Source organism: Triplophysa dalaica, chromosome 12, assembly GCF_015846415.1.
Source record: "Triplophysa dalaica isolate WHDGS20190420 chromosome 12, ASM1584641v1, whole genome shotgun sequence".
NCBI classification, from domain to species: domain Eukaryota; kingdom Metazoa; phylum Chordata; class Actinopteri; order Cypriniformes; family Nemacheilidae; genus Triplophysa; species Triplophysa dalaica.
Window position 1 is genome coordinate 13,122,682 of NC_079553.1, and position 23,310 is coordinate 13,145,991.

At 37.7% G+C, this 23,310-nt stretch overlaps 1 protein-coding gene across 3 annotated transcripts in view; it reads left to right on the forward strand.

The window, feature by feature from the left end:
• The window catches only part of dnah5 (dynein, axonemal, heavy chain 5), a 91,292-nt gene that overhangs the window by 33,069 nt on the left and 34,913 nt on the right, over nt 1–23,310 (forward strand). For 2 of the 3 annotated variants that reach the window (XM_056761813.1, XM_056761814.1), the window contains exons 36-58: nt 67–245; nt 488–675; nt 1,075–1,269; nt 1,574–1,708; nt 1,940–2,047; nt 2,402–2,555; nt 3,650–3,796; nt 4,288–4,529; nt 4,896–5,072; nt 6,726–6,930; nt 7,656–7,798; nt 8,150–8,284; nt 8,721–8,843; nt 9,256–9,469; nt 10,172–10,395; nt 10,817–11,015; nt 11,552–11,724; nt 12,260–12,390; nt 14,023–14,176; nt 20,753–21,020; nt 21,736–21,967; nt 22,054–22,168; nt 22,631–22,807. In XM_056761813.1, coding sequence (XP_056617791.1) covers nt 67–245; nt 488–675; nt 1,075–1,269; nt 1,574–1,708; nt 1,940–2,047; nt 2,402–2,555; nt 3,650–3,796; nt 4,288–4,529; nt 4,896–5,072; nt 6,726–6,930; nt 7,656–7,798; nt 8,150–8,284; nt 8,721–8,843; nt 9,256–9,469; nt 10,172–10,395; nt 10,817–11,015; nt 11,552–11,724; nt 12,260–12,390; nt 14,023–14,176; nt 20,753–21,020; nt 21,736–21,967; nt 22,054–22,168; nt 22,631–22,807 — 4,018 coding nt within the window. The remainder of the gene's footprint in view (nt 1–66; nt 246–487; nt 676–1,074; nt 1,270–1,573; nt 1,709–1,939; nt 2,048–2,401; nt 2,556–3,649; nt 3,797–4,287; nt 4,530–4,895; nt 5,073–6,725; nt 6,931–7,655; nt 7,799–8,149; nt 8,285–8,720; nt 8,844–9,255; nt 9,470–10,171; nt 10,396–10,816; nt 11,016–11,551; nt 11,725–12,259; nt 12,391–14,022; nt 14,177–20,752; nt 21,021–21,735; nt 21,968–22,053; nt 22,169–22,630; nt 22,808–23,310) is intronic. The other variant, XM_056761815.1, reaches the window with a different exon arrangement.

A 23,310-nucleotide genomic window follows, 5' to 3' on the forward strand; every position in this document is an offset into this window, starting at 1 on the left:
CTACAAGTTCTAACCAAAATAATTTCTGCATATTTAAAAAAATATGTTGATCAATATCTTTTCCAGATGCTACATTACTTTAGCTCAGGCTTTGGGTATGAGCATGGGCGGAGCTCCTGCCGGGCCAGCAGGAACAGGAAAGACAGAGACCACTAAAGACATGGGCCGCTGCTTGGGCAAATACGTGGTGGTTTTTAACTGCTCTGACCAGATGGACTTCAGAGGCCTGGGCAGAATATTTAAAGGTGTCACACATCTGTGATCAATGTCGAATGTCCTCAAAAATCTATAGACATTGCTTTTAGTTCATTTTTCTGTTAAAATGGCTATAACAGCACCAGGTTTCCAGTTTGGTCATGTTTTACATATATGCAAGCAATATCCAGATGATATAGTGTATAAAAATAAACATACAAACAAATGGCTTCGATATCTGAAGTTTTATGTTTTGCATGCTTGGGATTTGATTTCTTTTTTAAATAACTAGGTCTTGCCCAGTCTGGTTCCTGGGGTTGTTTTGATGAGTTTAATCGGATAGACCTGCCCGTCCTCTCGGTCGCTGCCCAACAAATCGCCACGGTGCTCACCTGCAAGAAGGAACGAAGAAAGACCTTCATTTTCACTGATGGAGACAATGTGGGAATGAATCCGGAGTTTGGCATCTTCCTCACCATGGTGAGCTGGTGTTTTTACATGCTCTTAGAAACTGTGAACATTTCCTGCCAAGGTTAGGTTAGGATATTATGATCGACCCTTTGGAATTCCATGATATCTTCCAGGCATATCATATTCATTCTTTTTCTTTAAACATGCATGCACTTAATTTTAATTCTTCATTCATTTTATCATGTTTATGGATTGTAGGATAGATGGCTGATAAGTGGCTGATTGCTTTATTTAGTAATAATTTCAAAATTCTCATTTACGACTTTCATAATGGTAACGTAATCAATCCCAAACAAATGAAAAAACTGAGACTAGACCAAATTACATTAAAAGTTACTCACATATTTACATTAACCTTAATCTACATTGTGTTATTTTGCCCTGATGTTTAATTTTTCGTTCATACAGAACCCTGGATATGCGGGGAGGCAGGAACTTCCAGAGAATCTGAAAATTAACTTTCGCTCAGTGGCAATGATGGTTCCTGACCGACAGATCATTATAAGAGTGAAACTGGCAAGCTGTGGCTTCATTGACAACATCGAACTAGCCCGAAAGTTCTTCACTCTATACAAACTATGTGAAGAGCAGCTCTCTAAACAGGTGATTCATATTGAATGCTTTCCTGTTGATGAGTGGTAAGAGCATTGCGTTAATAACACAACGTTGTGGGTTAGATCCCAGGGGATTGCATATACACATGTAAAGTGTATAGGATAATGCAATGTAAGGCGCTTTGGATAAAAGCGTCTGTCAAATGCATAAATGTAAATATTCACCTAGCTAAGGATCAGAGATTTATGGTTCTGTTGTACAATCATTTTCGTACAGGATGTAACAATTTCTTTAGAAAAACTATAAATAAGACCCTTTGCTACGTCACATTTGGTTTTCTATTGTCTGTCAGGTTCACTACGACTTTGGTCTCCGAAATATCCTGTCCGTCCTGCGCACACTTGGCGCTGCAAAACGGGCCAATCCGAATGACACCGAGTCCACCATCGTCATGAGGGTCCTGCGGGACATGAACCTTTCCAAACTGGTGAGACTACTTAGGCACATAGAAATCATTTTCTATATAATGGGGAGTGAAGCTGAAATATCGCTGCTATCCATCTGAAACATTGAATCTCTGTATTTGGCAAATATCTAACCAATTAAAAGTATTAAAAAGGTCTTGCAACTTTGAAAACACAGTATGCAGTCATTTGGTGAAGTTCAGTGTTTTTTACAACATTTTTTTTAAAGATTCGATTTCTCTCCGTCTTTTAAGATTGATGAGGATGAACCATTGTTCCTGAGCTTGATTGAGGATCTTTTCCCTGGAATTCAGCTGGATAAAGCCGGCTACCCTGATTTGGAAGCAGCCATAGACAAACAGGTGGGGAAAAAGGTGTATTTCAATATGCATTTACATTTAGGTATTTAGCAAACGCTTTAATCCAAAGTCACTGTAGAACAATAAAGGTATACTTGAAGAAAATATAAACACCATTTTTGAGCAAAATCATATTTCTTTTATTGTTTTATTGTTTTAGTTAGCTGTATTTCCTTGAGTTATTATAACTTAATCAAAACAAGTAAACCACAGTTTGATTGAAATTAACTGAGAAACATTAAAAAAATGTTAACAAAATTATCTGTTTTTGGAAATGAACTCTTCACATATTTGTTACCAGTTTCAACTCAATATGTGATTTTTGTATGTGTATCTTGTCTGTTGGGCATGGACCAGGTAACCGAGGCTGGTCTGATAAACCACCCGTCCTGGAGGTTAAAGATCATTCAGCTGTATGAGACTCAGAGAGTTCGTCACGGTATGATGGCACTGGGACCCAGTGGAGCAGGAAAAACAACCTGCATCCATACCCTAATGAAAGCAATGACCGGTGAGAATCGAACATTAGACAAAAAACAAAGACATTGTGCACCAACATTTTATAGACCACTTTGGAAAACGGAAGCAACACTCGTCCATAAGAACTTCTTGTTTACATTTTTTTAACACTGCATAAGTCTTTAAAACATACAACCAATAGAACATTTATAACCAAATAAAAATTTGAAACAAATATCCAGAACCTCAGAGATGACGTATTTTTGTTGGCTAATCTGGAAGTAAGCACCTGCTGGTTTCCTCGACCGAAAGCCTATGCATTTTTTCCATAGACTTTTGGAAGATCGCAAAAAAATAAGCTCTGTGATTAACAACGATTTATGATGTTTACACATTTGTCTATCAAGAGAATCTTTACAAATGAATACCACATTTGTTACTTTTGAAGTCAAAATACCATTGGCAGAATTTAAGAGCTATCATGATGCTGTAAACTACACTTAACGTCGCTCGATATCAACGTCACCAACACCAAGCCTCCGAAAACTCTTTCAAACTTTATTAAAAATGTGTTCCCTGGAAGGTTTTTGTGCCCATGTTGCATTACATGAGCTTTATTTGCGCAATGACGTCTAACGTCCCCACCAAAGGAAGTAGTCGCTTTTATCAACTTGTTAGCAACCGCCGTTTTTAAGACACAATAAGCCTTTAAAAATCACAAGCGGGTTATAATTGGTGTGTTTCATGTCATAGAATAGAACTTGAAAATATTTAGGTTTTGTTTACCACATAAATGCATATTGCAGCTTATGGTGAAGTCTGTGTGTACATTAAAGATGATGTCAGTCAAATAACATCTGATTTAATGTTAAATTATGCGAGTGGCGCGTTGTGTCGCTACAGGACTCAGAACAGCATCCTGAGTTGTAGCGGAGCCGGTATTTGTACACTCATAGAAAACAATGTTCATTTTTACAAACAATTGTGCTGTACTGCTGAGTCCGATGTGTGACACCCTTCAGGATTTATTTTGCAATAATGCCGTGAAATCTGACTTCCATTAAAATAAAATTTCTGGTACTTTGTAAGTAAGAAATAGTGTCGAGATTATCTCAGTGTTGCGTGCTTTTATTATTTTTTGTTTAGACTGTGGTCAGCCTCACAGAGAGATGCGGATGAACCCAAAAGCCATCACAGCACCCCAAATGTTCGGCCGTCTCGACGTGGCAACCAATGACTGGACTGATGGAATCTTCTCTACTCTGTGGAGGAAAACCCTCAGAGCCAAGAAAGGTATAAATCACAGTCTGGGGCAAAACAATATAGAAACTTTATTTATGACAGGCATAAGACGTGATTTTATACATATATCGCTATATATCAAAACATGTTAAAATGGTTAAACAGGAAAATATTAGAATATTTCAGCAAAGGAACCTAGAAGAACGGTTTTGCATGATCAGTCAGCTTCGCGTGAAAGCTAATGGATGTCGAAGTGGTTAAAAACCCTCTTGAACTGTAAAAGGATGAAATCTACAACACATCAAACAGAATGGCCCATTTGAATGCGACAAACACGCATGAACCCGTCGACTAGGCTTTTTAAAATCAATGGACAAGGGCAGACATCAAATAGGGCTTTAGAAACCAATCGGGCAAAGCTATCAGCTGGAAGATGTCAAATGTCAATCACTGATCACATTGATTGATGGAAGATAACAATTATGCTTTTGAGTATCTATATTGGCTCCATTTCTTATTTGTAATACATGTTTTGTGTATAGGGGAACACATATGGATCGTACTCGATGGCCCGGTTGATGCCATATGGATTGAAAATCTCAACTCAGTCCTAGATGATAATCGCACGCTGACATTAGCCAATGGTGACCGTATACCCATGGCACCTACGTGCAAGATCGTGTTCGAGCCACACAACATTGATAACGCCTCCCCGGCCACAGTGTCCCGTAACGGGATGGTGTTCATGAGCTCCTCTGTCCTGAACTGGAGTCCTATTTTGGAGGTGGGTGTTGAGGAACGTGTACTGAATGATCTTCTATAATGATCTTTATAATTGTAGATTTTTATTTCTCTCTATTTATTTGTATCCAGCTTATAGAAAGCAGTGCTTCTGTTATTCGTATCGCTCCACTCCATATTAATGAAGTGTAGAATTCCCAGGGCATTTCTCTCTGCCTTTATAATAGACTTCAAAGTGCTCCACTGATAAAGAGGAAATGAGGGAAAAGACGAAACACAGAAGAAGTCAAATCATTTTTTTACCCAAACGTGTCACAGTCTGAGAACAAAAGGATACTTCATTTCATCCAAGATAACCAGTGTGTGTGTGTGTGTGTGTGTGTTCGTGTGTGTGTGTGTGTTTTTTCAGGGTTGGCTGAAGAATCGTTCCCCTCAGGAAGGGCTGGTCCTGAGGGATCTCTTCTCGTCCTCCTTTCCTCAGCTCTTCCGCTTCAGCGTTCAGTCTCTGCAGTATAAAATGGAGATGCTGGAGGCCTTCTTCATCATGCAATGCATAAACATGCTGCAGGGACTCATTCAGCCCAAGGTTGTGCCATCTCAATGTTTATTTTCTGTTGCTGTTAATTGCTACATTATGTTAATGCATCTAAATACAAAATAGACATGCACATATCTGATTTACTCCTACATAATCTTATACTTCATTTAATTTTATCTGAAGTATATATGATGGGTCAATTTACTTAAAACAAGTTTCTGCTACTTATTGTTTAACAGATTACTTTTTTTATGTGACGGGTCTCATTTGAAGGATTGTCAAATAAGTCAGTTTACAAAAAGTTACAATTACTTAGTGCTATAGTAACATAACTGTTTTAGTGACCCATTTAGAAGACTCAGCGTAGGAACCAATTCTGCTCATTTGTACACTACCATGAAATGGAAAAGTTCACCCAAAAATGAAAAGTCTGTCATAGTTTACTCAGTCACCTGTTGTTTCAAACCTGCACAAATTTCTTTGTTCTGTTGAACACAAATGAAGATATTAAGAAAAATGTAGGAAACCAAACCATTCTGGTGCACTATTGACTACCATAGTAGTTTTGTTTGAATGAATGAATTAGGCATGTAGATTTCGCTTTATTGTGTATCGCTGTACACCCAAAGCGCTTTACAATCATATGGGGGGGTGGTCTCTCCTCAAACCACCACCAGTGTGCAGCATCCACAGTACAACGTACTCACCACCACACACCAGCTACAGGTGATAGACATGATAGACAAGGGCCAGTGGAGGGAATCTGACCAGGACGGGGTTACACCCCTACTCTTTACGAGAAGTGCCATGGGACTTCTTTTTGTTTCCTAATATGGAAGTTAATAGTGCCCCAGAACGGTTCGGTTACAAACATTCTTCCAAATGTTTCTTTTGTGTTTATCGTAACTATAAAAATGTATTCTTGTTAAAAACGACTTGAGGCTGAGACTTGATGACAGAATTTTCGTTTTTAGGTTGACCTATTCCTTAAATAAAAAAGAATAAGGTAAATTTAACCTTGATGTTTCACTTATGTAAAAGTAAAAAATATGATTATTGTGAATTGTCCCTAGTAAACGTCACACAATATGATTAATAAATCATTTAGATGTGAGATATAAGCAATATACGGCTCTCTGAGTATGTTGGTCCACTTAAACATAGGCTGAATGTGGATCACACCCACTGACTCTGTATAAAAGGGCCTTAACCTTCAAAAGCACTTCATTCTAGGCGTAATTCATTTATTCACAGTGTGTATGAAGGAATGATAGCAGTGCCACCTCCCAGCAATAATGTGATTTGAGCATTTCTGTGATGGACCGTAACACGGAAAGTGTCAGAACATTACATAGGACGTTGTGGAATATTAACACCTCGGGATATAGCCACAAGAGAGACACTTATGTCTAATTGAGAGACCGGGGAATGTTGTGTTTTGTTTGCGTCATTGGCGCTTCATTTTTCAATTTTTTCTATGAACTTTTCAAATCAGTTTTTGCTTTTTTACCTTTAATACTTCTATAGGGAATTGACCTCTGTTATAGTAAGTAAACAGGAGCAGTCATACCTTAATAGCATATAATTCTGACTAGCATATAATTTCAGATTTTTTGAGTATGTCTCTTTAACAAAAACTTGAAATATGAAAGGAAAAATGTGATCAGCTTTGATGGTGTCTTTGATGATGTAACTCATCAGGAGCAGGGAGGGGAGCTGTCCCGTGAGCACATGGAGCGCCTGTACGTCTTCGCTCTGATGTGGAGTGTTGGAGCCCTCTTGGAACTTGATGATCGAAGCAAGTTGGAGAACTGGCTCCGTCGTCATGACACCATCCGCCTGGACCTTCCAGACATCCCACCTCATAGCGAGGACACTATGTTTGACTTTTACGTCACTAATGATGGTACCAAACATACTCGCACTCCTAATTTTTAGGCACTACAAACACTTTTTCTCAGTGCTTCTGTTTACATATAACAGGGTCTTCTGCAAATAAATTGGTATTTTTGATCTCTTTGCTTTAACAAAGAAACACCCAACTCCAAAAGTCCCAAAAGTAATCCGTTATTCTTCAGTGAATGCCACAAATAATCCCTGTATTTCTTTCTTAACATGAAGTGCATGTGACCAATCATACTACCCAAACAAATCTGAAACTTTTTGCAAAACTTTTGTTTTTACATTACATTCTCTTTTTGACTAAGGAGTGTCAGGACGTTTTTGGTGGCCCACAAAATGAGTATCACCAAACTGAATATTCAAAGATCTTTGGTTTACCATCTCAAGGTCATGTGATTTGTACACATGCTCAAATTCATCTTATTAAGGCTTGTTTTTCAAAATCACATCTCATTTGCGAGCTTTGTCACACTTTTCTGGGCACTTTGCAATTCAGATAGATGCTTTTAATTGGCAGAATTCGTGTCTAAACAGAATGAAATTTTCCAGGCTTACATATTCAGGCCGGATGTTCCACCTGTCAGTCACAGCTGGAGTTAATAACCCAGTTTTATTATAGAACATAGTTTTGCCTGTTATGGAATTTTAATGAAAGTTTTTTCCATGTTGCTTTATTCAGACTTCTGACAGTGGAAGTTGTGCTACTGTTTTATGTGTGTTTTTATTCAGGTCAGTGGGTTCATTGGAATAGCAGAGTGGAGGAGTACATCTACCCTCCTGACTTCACACCAGAATACAGCTCCATCCTGGTGCCCAATGTTGACAATGTTCGCACGGACTTCCTCATCCAGACTATTGCTAAGCAGGGCAAGGTGGGAGTGTGATAGGTCTTGCTGAGAATATTTTGATGTATTAATCTAGTGCTTTTAATGAGAGATACAAAAGATTATTGTAAGATGCAATATTTTACTTTTTTGGTAAAAAAATGTACAAAAATCAGTTATTAAGCAAGTACATAAATTGATTAATGTTATTCTCAATAGATTTGGTAAGTCTGTTTTCTAGTGTGGCAGTGACATCACGCATCATCTCTTTCTCTGAGCGAGGATTGTCATTCGTCAAGACTTAACCTCCGCTGCAGGCACTATGATTAGCAGAAGAACAGATGGTCTCTCTCTCGCTCTCTCTCTGGAGTCTCCTCATGTCTTCTTTATATGTTTCAGGCTGTGCTTTTGATAGGAGAACAGGGAACTGCCAAAACTGTCATCATAAAAGGCTACATGTCAAAATATGACCCAGAATCCCACACTGCCAAGAGCCTTAATTTCTCCTCAGCCACCACGCCCCTCATGTTTCAGGTATCAGCTGTGTGTTTGTGCTCCATTTCACTCCAAACATGGCATACGTATGTCTGTCTATCTGTCTATGTCTGTCTGTATCTGACTGTCTGTCTCCATCTATGTCTGTCTGTCTATCTATCTCACACAATTAACTAAACCGAATGTATTTGTTATTACTAGAATAAAAAAAATCATTACAATGCATTGAAATCCCTTTATAACGTAGTATGTGTATTATTTTTTTATACACAGGTTGTCTAAAGTGTTACTGAATGAAAGCGGTGTATCTTGTGTTATTTAGACTGGCTAATGTTTCTATCAACATCTCTGTTTCATTATTGACTATTTCATTATGCTTCCAAATCGCATCCGTGTTCTTTATTCATGTGCCGCTGTGGGATATTTGTGAGTAATCAGCATATCCATGATCTTGTCGCCGTCTACGAATCCCTAGCGCTCCGTGGAGAGTTACGTGGATAAGCGAATGGGAAGCACTTACGGCCCTCCGGCAGGGAAGAAGATGTCCGTCTTTATTGATGACATCAACATGCCTGTGATCAATGAGTGGGGTGACCAGGTGACAAATCGCATGCATTAATGTTTCTGCATAACGTACATTAAATTGATAGTTCATCCCAAAATGAAAATTCTGTCATCATTTGCTCACCCTTTTGTCGTTTATAACCTGTAGGACTTTCTTTCTTGCGCAGAACACAAAAGAAGTCATTTTAAAGAATTTTGTTAACCCGCACAGATTCACTTGCATTGGTTTTGTGTCTATACAATAGAAGTCAATGGGGTCAAGTGCTGTTCGGTGACTAACTTTCTTAAAAATATCTTATTTTGTGTTCTGCTTTAGAAAGAAAGTCTTACAGTTTTAATATGACAAGATAGTAAGTAAATGAGGACAGAGTTTTCATTTTTTAGTGAATTGCCATTGCCTCCCAATCTCAAAAAAACATCTCTGTATCTATTTTCCCTGTTATAAGGTCACCAATGAGATTGTTCGACAGCTGATGGAACAGAATGGCTTCTATAACTTGGAGAAACCAGGAGAGTTCACCGGCATTGTGGATATCCAGTTTTTGGCAGCTATGATACATCCTGGAGGGGGACGAAATGACATCCCTCAAAGACTGAAGAGACAATTTTCCATTTTTAACTGTACTCTTCCATCTAATGCCTCCATAGATAAAATCTTCGGTCAGTATGTTCATCTACCATTCACACAGTCAAATGCCATTGCCTTAAAACATTGCTTCACAGATGTATTACCAAGGTCGATTTGAGAAACGATTGTTCATTCTATGTTCACATTTTCTTCACAATTGCCCTAAAACGCATGAAATGGGCCTATTTCAAGTGCTCTTCTTCATAAAAGAGCTCAATGAGACGAGATCGCATATGAGCATCATGTGAATAGCAACCATATTGAAAGAAAAATGTTTAACACATTTGAAAGAATCCTGTTAACGTTGTCTGATTTATGCATTGTCTCGTGAAATTACAACAAACTATATGGATTATGCTTCTTTATGGCTCAGAGAAATCTGATTTATTCCATCTTATTTTATTTGGTCAAGGCTGTCAAGAGCATTGCTTAAGCAGAACCGATCGTGTAATTGCATATTGATTTTGACTACGAGCCGTTGCTAGCGTTCCTCCTTGCCTGGATGTTTTACTGACGTTTTTTCATTGATATGACATTTCACGTTCACACACAGGTTAACCTACACAGCTCAAATTGTATGTCATAGTTGTGACATCTCATATTCCGCTCAGTCTTTTATTCTACATGAAAATCACATTTGGTCATTCTGTCCTTAACCCTTGCGATTTTCCTGTCAGGAGTAGTTCAATTTCTTTCTCCATGAATCTCTTTCTGGTTATCTTTCTCGGCTGCAGGTGTGATCGGCACGGGTCATTACTGTTCCTGTCGGGGGTTTTCGGAGGACGTGCGCAATATGGTGGTCAGGCTAGTTCCGTTGACCCGAAGACTGTGGCAAATGACGAAGGTTAAAATGTTACCCACTCCTGCCAACTTCCACTACATATTTAACCTGCGGGACCTCTCACGCATTTGGCAGGGGATGCTCACAGTGACCGCGGAAGTCGTCAACTTGCCCGATGTGAGTTTAAAAAGGATTGTGTTGTTTCTTAGACACTAAGCCGAACAATTTGTTCGTTTCTGAAATGAATTAGCAGACAGAGAGCTATTGATTGGTTATCTTTTCGTTAATATGCAAAGCTCTCATTTGCTGATCTGAATACACTATTATATTTGTTACAACATAGTTCATCTTGTATCGCTTTAGATTCAGTATCGCTACACCACCAAACAGCAGGATGTATTCAATTTGTTCCTGTTGTTCGGTTGAAATTGAGTATGCCAATAACAATGCCAAGGTCATGGGTGCGATTTCCAGAGAAAACAGTTATTAACTTTTATAATATGTACCGTATAGCTTGCATGCACCATACATTGCTTTGGATAAAAGCATCGGACAAATGTCTAAATGTAAATAAAAAAACGATGTATAAAATGCACAGGTCTTACTGAGGTTGTGGAAGCATGAATGCAAGCGTGTGATCGCTGACCGGTTCACCGCCCCAGAGGACGTGGCCTGGTTTGACTGCACTCTGGCGAAGCTGGTAGAGGACGAGCTCGGGGTAAAAGAGCGTGAGATAGTGGATGCTGGTGTGGACTCATACTTTGTGGACTTTCTCAGAGATGCACCTGAAGCCACAGGTAATGATCATACGTAAATCCCGTTTCATCCGGCGCACACTCCTGGGCTGCAGTTAACTTCCCATCTGTGTTTGGCTAGTATCTTATATATATATATATATATAATATTTTTTATTTATATTTTATATATATATATATAAATATAAATATATATAATATATTTAATTTAATTTAATTTATGTTAATATTAATTTAAATTATTATTTAATTGTATAAAATAACAGTTTGTTGAATTTTGTTGAATGTTCATTCACTGATGTCAATGTCAATCTAAATTCGAAATATTGGAGAGACAAGTTTAGCCAATTATGTTCTTCCTTGGTTTCATTTGGTTGTTATCAGAATTAATCTACAGGAACTCTTATTATTGTACCGTAAATTAAGGGCAGTCCATGAAGGCGTGCATAGTATGCAGTAACGTTTGTTTATGTTGTCACTTTGAAACCGTCTATCCACGTTTATATTGTAAAGTCACAATTTTGGATGAAAAGTCTGGTTTGAAATGGCTGTTCATGTGGTGTTTTATACCTGAACAGGGGAGGAACCAGAGGAAACAGATTTCGACATGCCGAAAGTGTACGAGTCCATTAAATCTTACGACAGTCTGATGGAGAGGCTGAACCTGTTTTTGAATCAGTACAACGAGAGCATCAGAGGTGCAGGAATGGATATGGTCTTCTTCAGGGATGCCATGATTCACCTTGTTAAGGTACAGAGGTTCTGGTTAGGGGCAGTTCACCAAAAATGTAAAATTCGGTCATCATTTACTCAACCTCGAGTTGTTTCAAACTTGTATATCTTTCTTTGTTCTGATGAACGAATAAAAATATATTTGGAAGAATGCTTGTAACCAAGCAGTTCTTGGCCACCATTGACTACCATAGTTGGAAAAAAATACAATGGTAGTCCCCAGAACTGTTTGATTTCCTACATTCTTCAAAATATCTCCTTTTGTGTTCAAGAGAACAAAGAAATGCATAAAGTAATTTTCCTATTATTGCAGTTGTATTAACAATTCATATATGTCTTATAATAATATAAAATATATATTTATTAATCTATAAGCATTCTTGCTCACAACTAATAAAAGAGTTATTCCAGTTCACCTTCCATGCCTGTCACTAGAAATAGACATGTCCTGCTTTACAGTTTCATTGTGTGAAGTGTGCATGTAAACGTTTTGCATTGTAATGAGGTAGCATCTGTCTCTGTTTCTACCGTGTTCCTTCTCTTTCTCCGGCCAGATTTCTCGTATCATCAGGACCCCCCGGGGAAATGCCCTCCTGGTTGGTGTGGGAGGCTCTGGAAAACAGAGTTTGACAAGACTAGCGTCTTTCATTGCTGGCTACAAGACTTTCCAGATTACACTCACTCGGTAAGTCACCTGTGCCTCCACATACTCAATAATTCATAGCTGCTGCATTCAAATGCACGCATCCCTCTGGGGTAAAATGAGATTTCATCCGTCTCTTGTATTTGGGTGCTGAAAGGAGTTAAATCCAAACTTTTATTTTTCGTGCCCTTGTTTTGTTTCCCATATCCACTGGAGCACATACAGTACCTTTACGATGCTTATAGAATGAATGTAATGAATATCAATGCGTAAATGTCGAAAGAGAAACACTTTCTCTTGTGTTATGCAGTTAAGACGTTCTCCAGTAGATGGTATATGTGTATAAGTCTGTTCTGGCCCGCACTTTTCAATTCAGCTTCTAAATAGGAAACAACCTGCAACCAGTCAAGCGTGCAGTCTGATCCCGCCAATGAGACTGGACGTTTTCAATTCAGACTCCTGTCTTCCAATGTAATTGATAATCTGCTGCTAAAATTGAAAGTGGGAATACGTCCTGATCATTAAAGTCTGTAAAAGGAAAAGGAGTCATCTATCAAGATGAAGTTTTTTTTAGATTGTCTTGTTTTTACTTTAGGGGGTTGGGGTAATCTCTTCACTGATGGGAATGAAATTCCTTTGTTGGATGTGAGGATGGCAGCGAGCTTTTGGCAGTACACCTATTTGGATATTGTTTTTCATTGGCTCTTGTTTGATATTGATATGAATGAATCTGGTGTTCCTTTCACCAGATCTTGTGTGTATGGATATGTTAAAGTATGAAGTTTTTTAGCTTGTTGCCATCAAAACACAGGCTGCTTTCACATCCAATTCCTCTGTTGCCATATAGTTTGTATTAAATATTTAGTATGTTGCAACATATTATTCTCTCTTATTTTCTTAATATTCAGAGAAAATACAACAAATTGCATTCCTGGAATTAAAAGAGCAATTCAAAGTAAAAATGAAGAAATTCGTTTTTCCAAAGTTGCCTTATCGCAATAACGTACTTGCTCATTGGGAATTTTTATTGATGTTAACATTAAATATATAGGTTCTGGAATTGTTAATTCATTTAATTATAGTAATTTTTTCCCCTCATGTTTTAAAAAAATGAACACAGATATATAATACAGAAGAGTTAGGAAGATAAAAGATGCAGTGCAAAAATGACTCTCTTACTTAGTATTTTTGTCTAGTTTTCCAGTAAAAATGTCCAAAAAATAGAATCACGATGCATTTTCTTAATGAGCAAAATGAGCTAAGAAAATAAGTCTTGTTATATAACATTTCAGTTAAATTGTGCTTAAAACAAGCAAACAAATCTGCCAATGGGGTAAAAAAATAATCTTGAATTGTGTAACTAAGAAAAAGGTAAACCTTAATGTAAACCTTTAAATCAAGACAGATGGCAGATTTTTTTGCAACTTGATTCAAGAATTTCTTGACATTTTTTCTGGAAAACAATAAAAAAAAGACAGTGTGCAGTGTGAACTTGACTTGCAAGAAAAAATATTAAGGGCAAAATAATATTTACTCAACTTGACTTGCATGAGATCTAATTTTATATAAATATATATTATTTAGCCTTTTTTGGTTATATTCCATCATTAGAACATGGTTCATGCTAACATGTTCAAACTTAATGTGTTTCTCTCCTTCTCCCTCTTTTTGTAGTTCTTACAACACAGCCAACCTGATGGAGGACCTGAAGGGCTTGTACAGGACAGCCGGACAGCAGGGCAAAGGCATCAGCTTCATCTTCACTGACAACGAGATCAAGGATGAGTCCTTCCTGGAGTACATGAACAACGTCCTTTCATCTGGCGAGGTCAGAGTACTGGAATGCACGGGACTTACATTCTGAGCCTCTCAGTGATGTTTTTAGAGCACATGTTAAAATACTGCAAGCCAGGCTCAAGGTCACTCTGCATGTTCCCCTACAGTTGAAAAATCCAGATGTGGAGAAGACAGTGTATTACCTTCCCTTGACAAATTACAGAGTTCATTCTGGGTGATAAAGAACAGGAGTAAATGAGATCTGTGAGGCAAGAGATGCATCGCTTTATATTAGGGAGACAGATGGGTTTTTCAAGGAGACTAAGCAACATAGATATACGTCCGGAAAGGTGACACCTGCCAGAGAGCATTGGCTGAGTTCACTTCATGAATCCATCCTTCACAGACAAAACCAACAGAGGAGCTTTGAGGTGTTAACATGACTGAAGCTTAGGGGAGGATGAAGATGAGGGTGGAGAGATGGATGGGTTTGAATGACAAACATTTGACATTTATTGACAGAAACAGAGTTCTGGTAGTACAATATGTGCAAAAAGGCTTGTTGCTTTAAATTTAGACCAAAATAGATAATTCACAGTTAGTTCCTTATCCTGAAGCCCATATTCTACTTCTTTACAGCATTTGTTTTTTTCCTAGTCTAGTGATGATATGACAAAAAACTTGCAAAACAATACCAAAAGTGTAACTTGATCAAATTATAGTTGTTATCTTCACATCCACTGCAGATGGAATCCAACAGGATTCACAAATCATGGAAGACGTAATGTTATAAATGATTATAACTGCAATGTTATTCTATAAGCCAACGTAATGGCTTAATAGAAACAATATTGCTAGTGTTTTTGACATGCATATACTGTATATTGAGTCTTAAAAAAACTGATTTTATCACTATGGTCAAACCATCACACATTTGTGGTTTGAGAACAAGTGGTGATGTCACCAGCTGCTGATACACAGAAATGGACAATTCCAGTAAGTTTTCTATTTTTAATAAGAGAGAAAAATTCATGGGTTATTGATGCGATGAAAAATGACGCACGTTTTGAAGAGACAACATACTTTGATTTCTGTGAATTGAAGTGTGGAAAGAGAAGCAGTAATACCCAAAAAAATCGGAGAAGGGATGACTCATCGTAGACCAGAGATTAGTAATTTCATTTTCATTCAACCATTTAAAAGGAATATGTGACAATTCACTTGGAAAGCTGTTTTATTTTGCTTTACTACGCTTTTTAACGCAAATTATTGACACTATATCAAGTTGTATGGAAGTATTTTAATGACTTTAGTTTTTGAAGAAAAAAGCATGTTGAATTACTACTAATCAAAAAAATCCTGTTGCATTACCAGTGCTTGCATGTTTAGAGTTTGCAATTCAATATGGTTGTACATTTAAGCTGTGAATATTTCAAATTGAAACATTTCACACTCCGTTTCATCGTCTAAAAATTAAATAATCAAAATTCACCTTTTAAATTACATTAAAAAATTCAACTTGGTTTTAAATACAACATTTAATATTCGACAGATAATTTTCAGTCCGTATTATTTCAATTTAAAAATTCGCTTCCACAAATTCAGTGGTTCAAATTCGGCTTGAAATTCAACGTTTCAACATCCGGGAATCCCAGGGAAAAGCAATAGAGCGCCGATTCTACAAATACATGATCTCTTCCTGCTGCCTGACCGCTTCACCAGCAGGTGGTGCAAGTCGGTTCTGACGTAGATCAAAGCAAGAAATGCAGATACTCTTTATGTGTTTGCCACACAGTCCACTCATCTGCTCGATTAAGTGAATTTAGTTGTTTTCATGTATAGCTTCTTATGTATCATCAAGAAGAAATGTATTGACGTTTGTACTGGCAGCTTAGCTCACCTCTATCAGCCCTGGAAAGGACTTGGTGCACGGGGACAATTCCAGGTGGCCTGGAATCATTGGACTACTCATACATTTATAATATTAATTTAATTATATAAATATTCTACACGATTTCCTTGTGCTGCCTATCTAGAGTACGAGTTTATGTTTGTATTTGGCTTGCTATTTATATGCATCCATTGTTTTTTACCTGCATATGATATATTAACATTAAGTCATTTTGCAGCATTTAGCATTTTTATTCAAATGAACATAATAAGAGTTCAGGGAGCAATAAAGCGATATGTCATACAGATGCAAAACAATATTGGTTAAGATCGTGTAGGTAAATTACTTTAAATAATTTCTGTAGCTTGCCAAATACAAACATAAAAATGTGGGCAATTGAAAAGTACTATCTTAAGTCATCAAATAATGGTTTGAGTTTCGGGGATGAGAAAAAAATGGATATATAACAGTGCTTTACTGAATCATACTGTGTATTGAGTTTTTAAAATAAAATAAAATAATTTCATAAAGCTATTTGAATGACAGATGCAATGGTATATGATTAAATGTGCCAGAAAACAATACAACAAGATTTGAAAGCATTACATTAGGTTCATAATGAAACATTTTATTTTGGTATAAAACTAAATAAGAAAAAGCAATAAATATCCATTTAAAACTGACTACAGTAGTAAATGAAATAGTAGGGCAAACAGATATAAGAACAAGCTATGAACAATTTTTATCAGAGCGTAAAATAATCTACAATATAATACCATATTAAAATAAGTATTTTCTTAAAAACATAATTGTAAAATATTCTGTAAATGTAGGATGTAAATGCTTAAACCTAAACAAACTAATAACCACTTAAAAGAGACATATCAATGGAAATAATTATGCCTACTTTTCATCAAAAATCTCTGAGGACAGAACAAAAAATAAAGCCAATTTTAGTCTATTAGGCTAAATGAACGAATAAATAAATAAAAAATGAAATACTGCAATAATAAAGACACCTACCTAACTCGCGTCATTGTTTTCCCTCCTAGTTATGTTTTCAGCCTATGTGAGAAATACGCCTGGACATCCTAAAAGTCTTATTGTGCCATTTTGTGCTTTTTGCGTTCATATTCATGGCTCTTCCGCATACGCTTTATTAAAAAGCTGTAGGCTATACTAATTTTGGTCCTCTGGTCTGAAGATAAAGCAACATTAAGCATTTTAGCAAGGTACACCGGCCATGATGGCGTGGTCCGTGGACGCTAAAGGGATAGAGTACAAGCACTTAGCAAACCTTACTAGCTTATAACGTTTTTGTTCCACCATCCCACCGTGCATGTTGCGGATATTCAGTATGGCATGTTGTCCCTGGTAAATAAAAAATAATGTGCTTTCCCGAATCGACTCGAAAGACACAAATTAAATCAGTTGAATTGTTATGTAAACAACAAATAGTTGTTACACCAAACTTTGCAAGACATGATTAGGATAATCCTGTGAGTTATTGACATTTTTTTGCATTTCATTAACAGACAGCAACTCAAGCAGATTTTGGGAAATGAACACAGTATGCAACAAAAGTTTGAATATTTGCGCTCAAAAACCATCTTTCAGCTGTTAGATCCATAATGCCGTGAGGTATCTTGCTTGGCTGCGGGCTGCACAAGACACTTCGGGTCTTGTCTGGTTCTAAAGCAGATGCAGTCTGTTTGTATCTGGTAATTTTATCCGTCCTGCTAAAGAAGTTCGCTTGGCTAAAATATCAGTTTTTCTATTTTGTATTAACAAAATAAAAAGTTGAACATTTCCACAATTCCACAACATCCATCATTTTCTGAGAGTCGCAAATTAAAACAAGTTAATGTTAGGAAAATAAAAAGAAAGTCTGTAGAGATTGCTGCTTTGTCATATAAAGAAGCACATACTGGGAGTGACGCCTACGTGTTAAAATCGGAGCAGTTATCAATAAGATGCTGGTTGAGATCTCAGTATTTGACCGCTTTAAACACAATAAATGTCCTTTCAATGCTGATGATGCATAATATTTATGTGAAAATGATGTGTTGAAGTAAAAAATAACCTAATTCCTTCAAGCCAGAACAGGAGGGCAGTCAAAGTCTGAGCATAATAGGCCTAGTGTGTGTCTGTGCAGACAGTGAAAGCGTCAGTAAACATTTCTGAAAATGTTGATGATACATAAGAAGCTTTATATGAGAACAACTAAATTCACTTAATCGAGCAGATGAGTGGACTGTGTGGCAAACACATAAAGAGTATCTGCATTTCTTGCTTTGATCTACGTCAGAACCGACTTGCACCACCTGCTGGTGAAGCGGTCAGGCAGCAGGAAGAGATCATGTATTTGTAGAATCGGCGCTCTATTGCTTTTCCTCGGATTCCCGGATTTTGAAACGTTGAATTTCAAGCCGAATTTGAACCCCTGAATTTGTGGAAGCGAATTTTTAAATCGAAATAATATAGACTGAAAATTAACTGTTGAATATTAAAGGTTGTATTTAAAACCAAGTTGAATTTTTTAATGTAATTTAAAAGGTGAATTTTGATTATTTAATTTTTAGACGATGAAACAGAGTGTGAAATGTTTCAATTTGAAATATTCACAGCTTAAATGTACAACCATATTGAATTGCAAACTCTAAACATGCAAGCACTGGTAATGCAACAGGATTTTTTTGATTAGTAGTAATTCAACATGCTTTTTTCTTCAAAAATTAAAGTCATTAAAATACTTCCATAAAGTTGTTTCTAACATATACATTATTTTCTATATATAGTGTTATTGCTGGCTCAGTATCCAGCAGATGCTGCATAAGCATGATGTTTAATCCTTCATATCATACTATAAAAACTATAAATTTCAAAACTCACTATAAAATTCATTATCATTTAATTTAGACTCTAGTTTAGAACAAAGCTCTGTTTTTTGTTACTGTACCTTCAAGTACTAATAAATGATCTGTGTTAGGTTTGGCTATCCTACCACATAACCCTACACATGGGGCATACAGTAGTTAACACTATCACAAGTTCACAGGTTTCTTAATACAGAATACCGATGGATTGCTAAATGCAAAATAGTCATAATCACGTTTTTTTTGTAGATGTGTAATCATCCATGAAAATCTGTTGAAATGAATTGCTACTTAACACACTCTTTCAGAAATGACTTGCTTTTCCATCTTATTCCACATAGATGGGTGTTAAATAGTTATGATTGGTATGGGTTATGATAGCTAATGTAAATCTACTTAGAGGGTCAAGCTTTATTGTTTTATTTCAAATGAGCAAAGAAATGCTTTTCCCCATAATTAACCTCTATATCAAGACCTCTTAAAGAGTGTGGAGATGGTGGGTGGGGGGGTTAGTAAGTCTAGTAAGAGAGCAAATAAGAAGCAAGAGAAGCTTTACAAAGGACAAAATGTGTTTAATTAGCGCTATGTTCCTGTGTGTCTCCATTCCTGAATACTCTAAAGGTGTTTGTGTATAATTGGATATTATTTAACAGCAGGCTTCACCTCCCGATCTCTGGGTCTTCACCTCAGTCATACAGTCTTGGACAGGTCTTTGGTCTAGAGGGTTTGTTCAAGGCTGTTATTTTATTATTCTCATGTAGTGGTTAATTACATATGCGCTTACATCAGCACAAGAGCGCTCCAGCACTCGGGGAGCGAGACGTTTGCTCAGGAATATTAATGAAAACGCTGGCCCTAAATTATACAGAGGATGTCAAGGTTTAGCTGGGAAACTGATGAGGCCAGACTGGGTTGTAAGAACGACAAACAAAAGCCGTAGAGTGAAATGTATTACCCATGTTTTTGAAAAGAGACGAGAAGTGAAATACTGTTCTTTACAGGATATGACCAGACAGCATTTTAATCATTTGTATCTGTATTTCTGTGACATTTCTACACAGATGTCTCCAGATAACTATATTAATAAGATAACTTTTTGTTTCTGCCTTGTCTTTTAAGTGCAGTAGCCTCCATAGAAACAAAATGGATGGATATCTTAAAACATCTTTTTAAATTATATTTGACAAAAGCTCTTTTATTACTTGATTTATAGATTGCATGGAGTTCTCAGATGTGCATGGAAGATGGAAGATAAACTCAGTTTATTGTTTTTTTTCTTCAAAGATCTCTTCTGAAACTAGTGACATTAGTGAGGTTTTTGATCTTTCTGGGTCATTTTCTCAGGACAAATGTAAGGAGACTTAAAGGGATGGTTCACTCAAAGATAAAATTCTGTCATTATTTACTCACTCTTTTGTCATTTCAAACCTGTATGACTTCCTTCTGCAAAACACAAGAGGAGATATTTGTAAGATTGTTGCTTGGGGAACAGCTGTAGGACCAGTCCGCCTCTAGACACATAATCAAGTGAATGGGTACCACTCTTGTTCGGCTATCGACATTCTTCGAAATATCTTCTTCTCATGAAGTTTTTAAAAAATCAATCATAAATTCAAAAAATGATGAAAGAATTTTCACTTTAAGCAACTGTTTGCATTGGTGAAATAATGAAGACATTAAAGAGATCTCATCTGCGTTTATTTATAGCTTAAATGTTTTTTTCTCTATCCATGAAAGTGTAATTTTGTCCCCTCAGCTGTGTCATTATATCTAGATCTTGATACGTTTGTCAGAAATTCCCAGTGAAATCTCTACATCTGGGTTTAATCTAATGAGGTGTGAATTATTCTGCGTGTCACAGGTGTCCAATCTGTTTGCTAGAGATGAGATGGACGAGATTCTCAGTGACCTCATCCCAGTCATGAAGCGAGAGTTTCCACGACGGCCACCCACAAATGAAAACCTGCATGAGTATTTCATGAGCAGAGTGAGGCAGAACCTTCACGTGGTCCTGTGCTTTTCTCCGGTTGGGGAGAAGTTCCGTAATCGGGCTTTGAAGTTCCCTGCTCTCATTTCTGGGTGCACCATGGATTGGTTTAGCCGCTGGCCTAAAGACGCCCTGATCGCAGGTCAGTAAAATGTGTTGGATGTTTCATCTAGAATAAATTTGGCGAATGGATTCTGCAAATGTCTTGGGACTGATTATACTGTACTAAACCACTAACTGAATTTACTGTTGCACGTACACGTTTTTGTAATATGTGGCTGCTTTTGAACGGCAATGGGGAAAGATGCTTTTTGAGCGCATAAGTGGCATGATTTTTTTATGTTGCTAGGCAACAACCGAAACAGCTGTACTGAAGGTCAAGGAATATAGCGCGAGCTCTCTAGTTGCTGTTAACTGTCAAAATAGCAGAAACTTCAAAACGGGTACAAGCAGAGGGTGCTCACTGACCTTGCTCGGTTAACCTGCGACAGCCACCACAAGTTTCTCTTTCATCATTGCAGTCTCCGGACGTTTCAAGCAATTGTAAAGTTCCGTCACCGCAACGAAAGCCCTGCCTCCAGTCATTCGATTGGACGATTGAAAAAAAGGCGCACGCCATCCGCTTCCATTCATCCCAGGTCTTCCGATGCAAATTGTGCTTTCGAAAAAGCATTTGTGCTTGTACAGTTCAACGTTGACAGATAGATAAACAAGCAATTCAAGCAAGGCACAAAGTGTTCCTCTAACAATTCAAATTGATTACATCTAAGAGAACTGCTTAGACAATTCGAAAAATCATGACAGCAATGAATGTTATTTCTGGATTACATGTGAATACTCTGTTTGTTTCTCCTCAGTATCAGAACACTTCCTGTCCACGTATGACATAGACTGCACGCCCGAGGTCAAGAGCGAGGTGGTTCAGTGCATGGGCTCATTTCAGGACGGTGTGGCGGAAAAGTGCGCCGATTATTTCCAGAGGTATCGTCGTTCCACTCACGTCACGCCCAAATCTTACCTGTCCTTCATCCACGACTACAAGGCCATCTACAAAGAGAAGCACTCTGAGGTTCAGACGCTTGCAGACAGGTTAATACAGATGTTGCTAAATGCTGTTTGTGGAGTATGGAGCTGTGTCATAGACGTTCATTTTCCGACTGGGTTGTTTTGATTAGGATGAACACTGGCCTCCAGAAACTGAAGGAAGCTTCGGAGTCTGTTGCTGCCCTCAGCAAAGAGCTGGAGGTCAAGGAGAAAGAGCTTCAGATCGCCAACCAGAAGGCTGATATGGTAAATGAATGTGATAAAGTCCGCATGTGTATGTTTGTCACCCCCTTATGATTTCAAATGAATTTTTTCAGAAGTACTCGAGAAGAAGCAATTGATCATGAAGACAAATACATGGCCTGACCTTTTTTAACTCAGAAATTTGTGTTAATATTGATTCTCAGTTGCATCTAAATTCAGATGTGATGTAATCTGTCAAATTGTGAGTGCCTTGTGACTCTCCAAGTTACTGCACTTAACAGAGTTGTAGCTATTTATGATAACTTAGATTGACAATAAATATTTAGAAGGGCATGTTTTCAACCCAGAATGATCTTACACAGTCTTCAACCAACGAAATGCAACCAGCGGCTCACTCCACCCCTTCAAGCTCTTTAAGATGATAAATGAAAAACTGTGAAATATTGCATACTGTGTATAACAGGACTGGGGTTTTCATTCCTTTTGTTATTTTTTGTTCATCAGGTGTTGAAGGAGGTGACCGTTAAGGCTCAGGCGGCTGAAAAGGTCAAAGTTGAGGTTCAGAAGGTCAAAGATAAAGCCCAGGCCATTGTTGACAGCATTTCTGCAGACAAGGCCATGGCTAAGGAGAAGCTGGAAGCCGCCAAACCTGCTCTGGAGGAGGCGGAGGCAGCGCTGCAGGTGTGGAACATATTCACAAGAACAATAAAACAAGAGTGGAGACAATAAGCAGAGAGGAGAGGGGATGAGGAAAGAAGACAATCAATGGGGAAAATACGAGAGAATGGATGGAGGGGACGGGAGAGAATCAGAGAAAGAACAGGTGTGAAGAAAAGTGGATGACAGGAAAGGAGAGGAGAGAATGGGAGAAGGAAATAAGAGAACAGAATAAGAAGAGGGTAGGGGAGAAGAGGAGAGAGGCGAATGAGAAGATCGGAGGGAAGTGAAAGGGTGCCATGAGTCGCTGCTGTGTGATGTTGGTGGGACATTATGGTGTCTGCAGTTTTGGTGTAATTACACGCTGCCTGGGAGGATTTAAAAATAGAGCATGTGATGACAGGTTTGCTGTAGGGGGTCTGTGAGCGAGCAGGGGTCTTGACAGCCGCCATTTCTGACCAAACCCACACACAAACACAACAACCCACTCAATCATACACCCACCCAAACATGCACCTCAACCACCT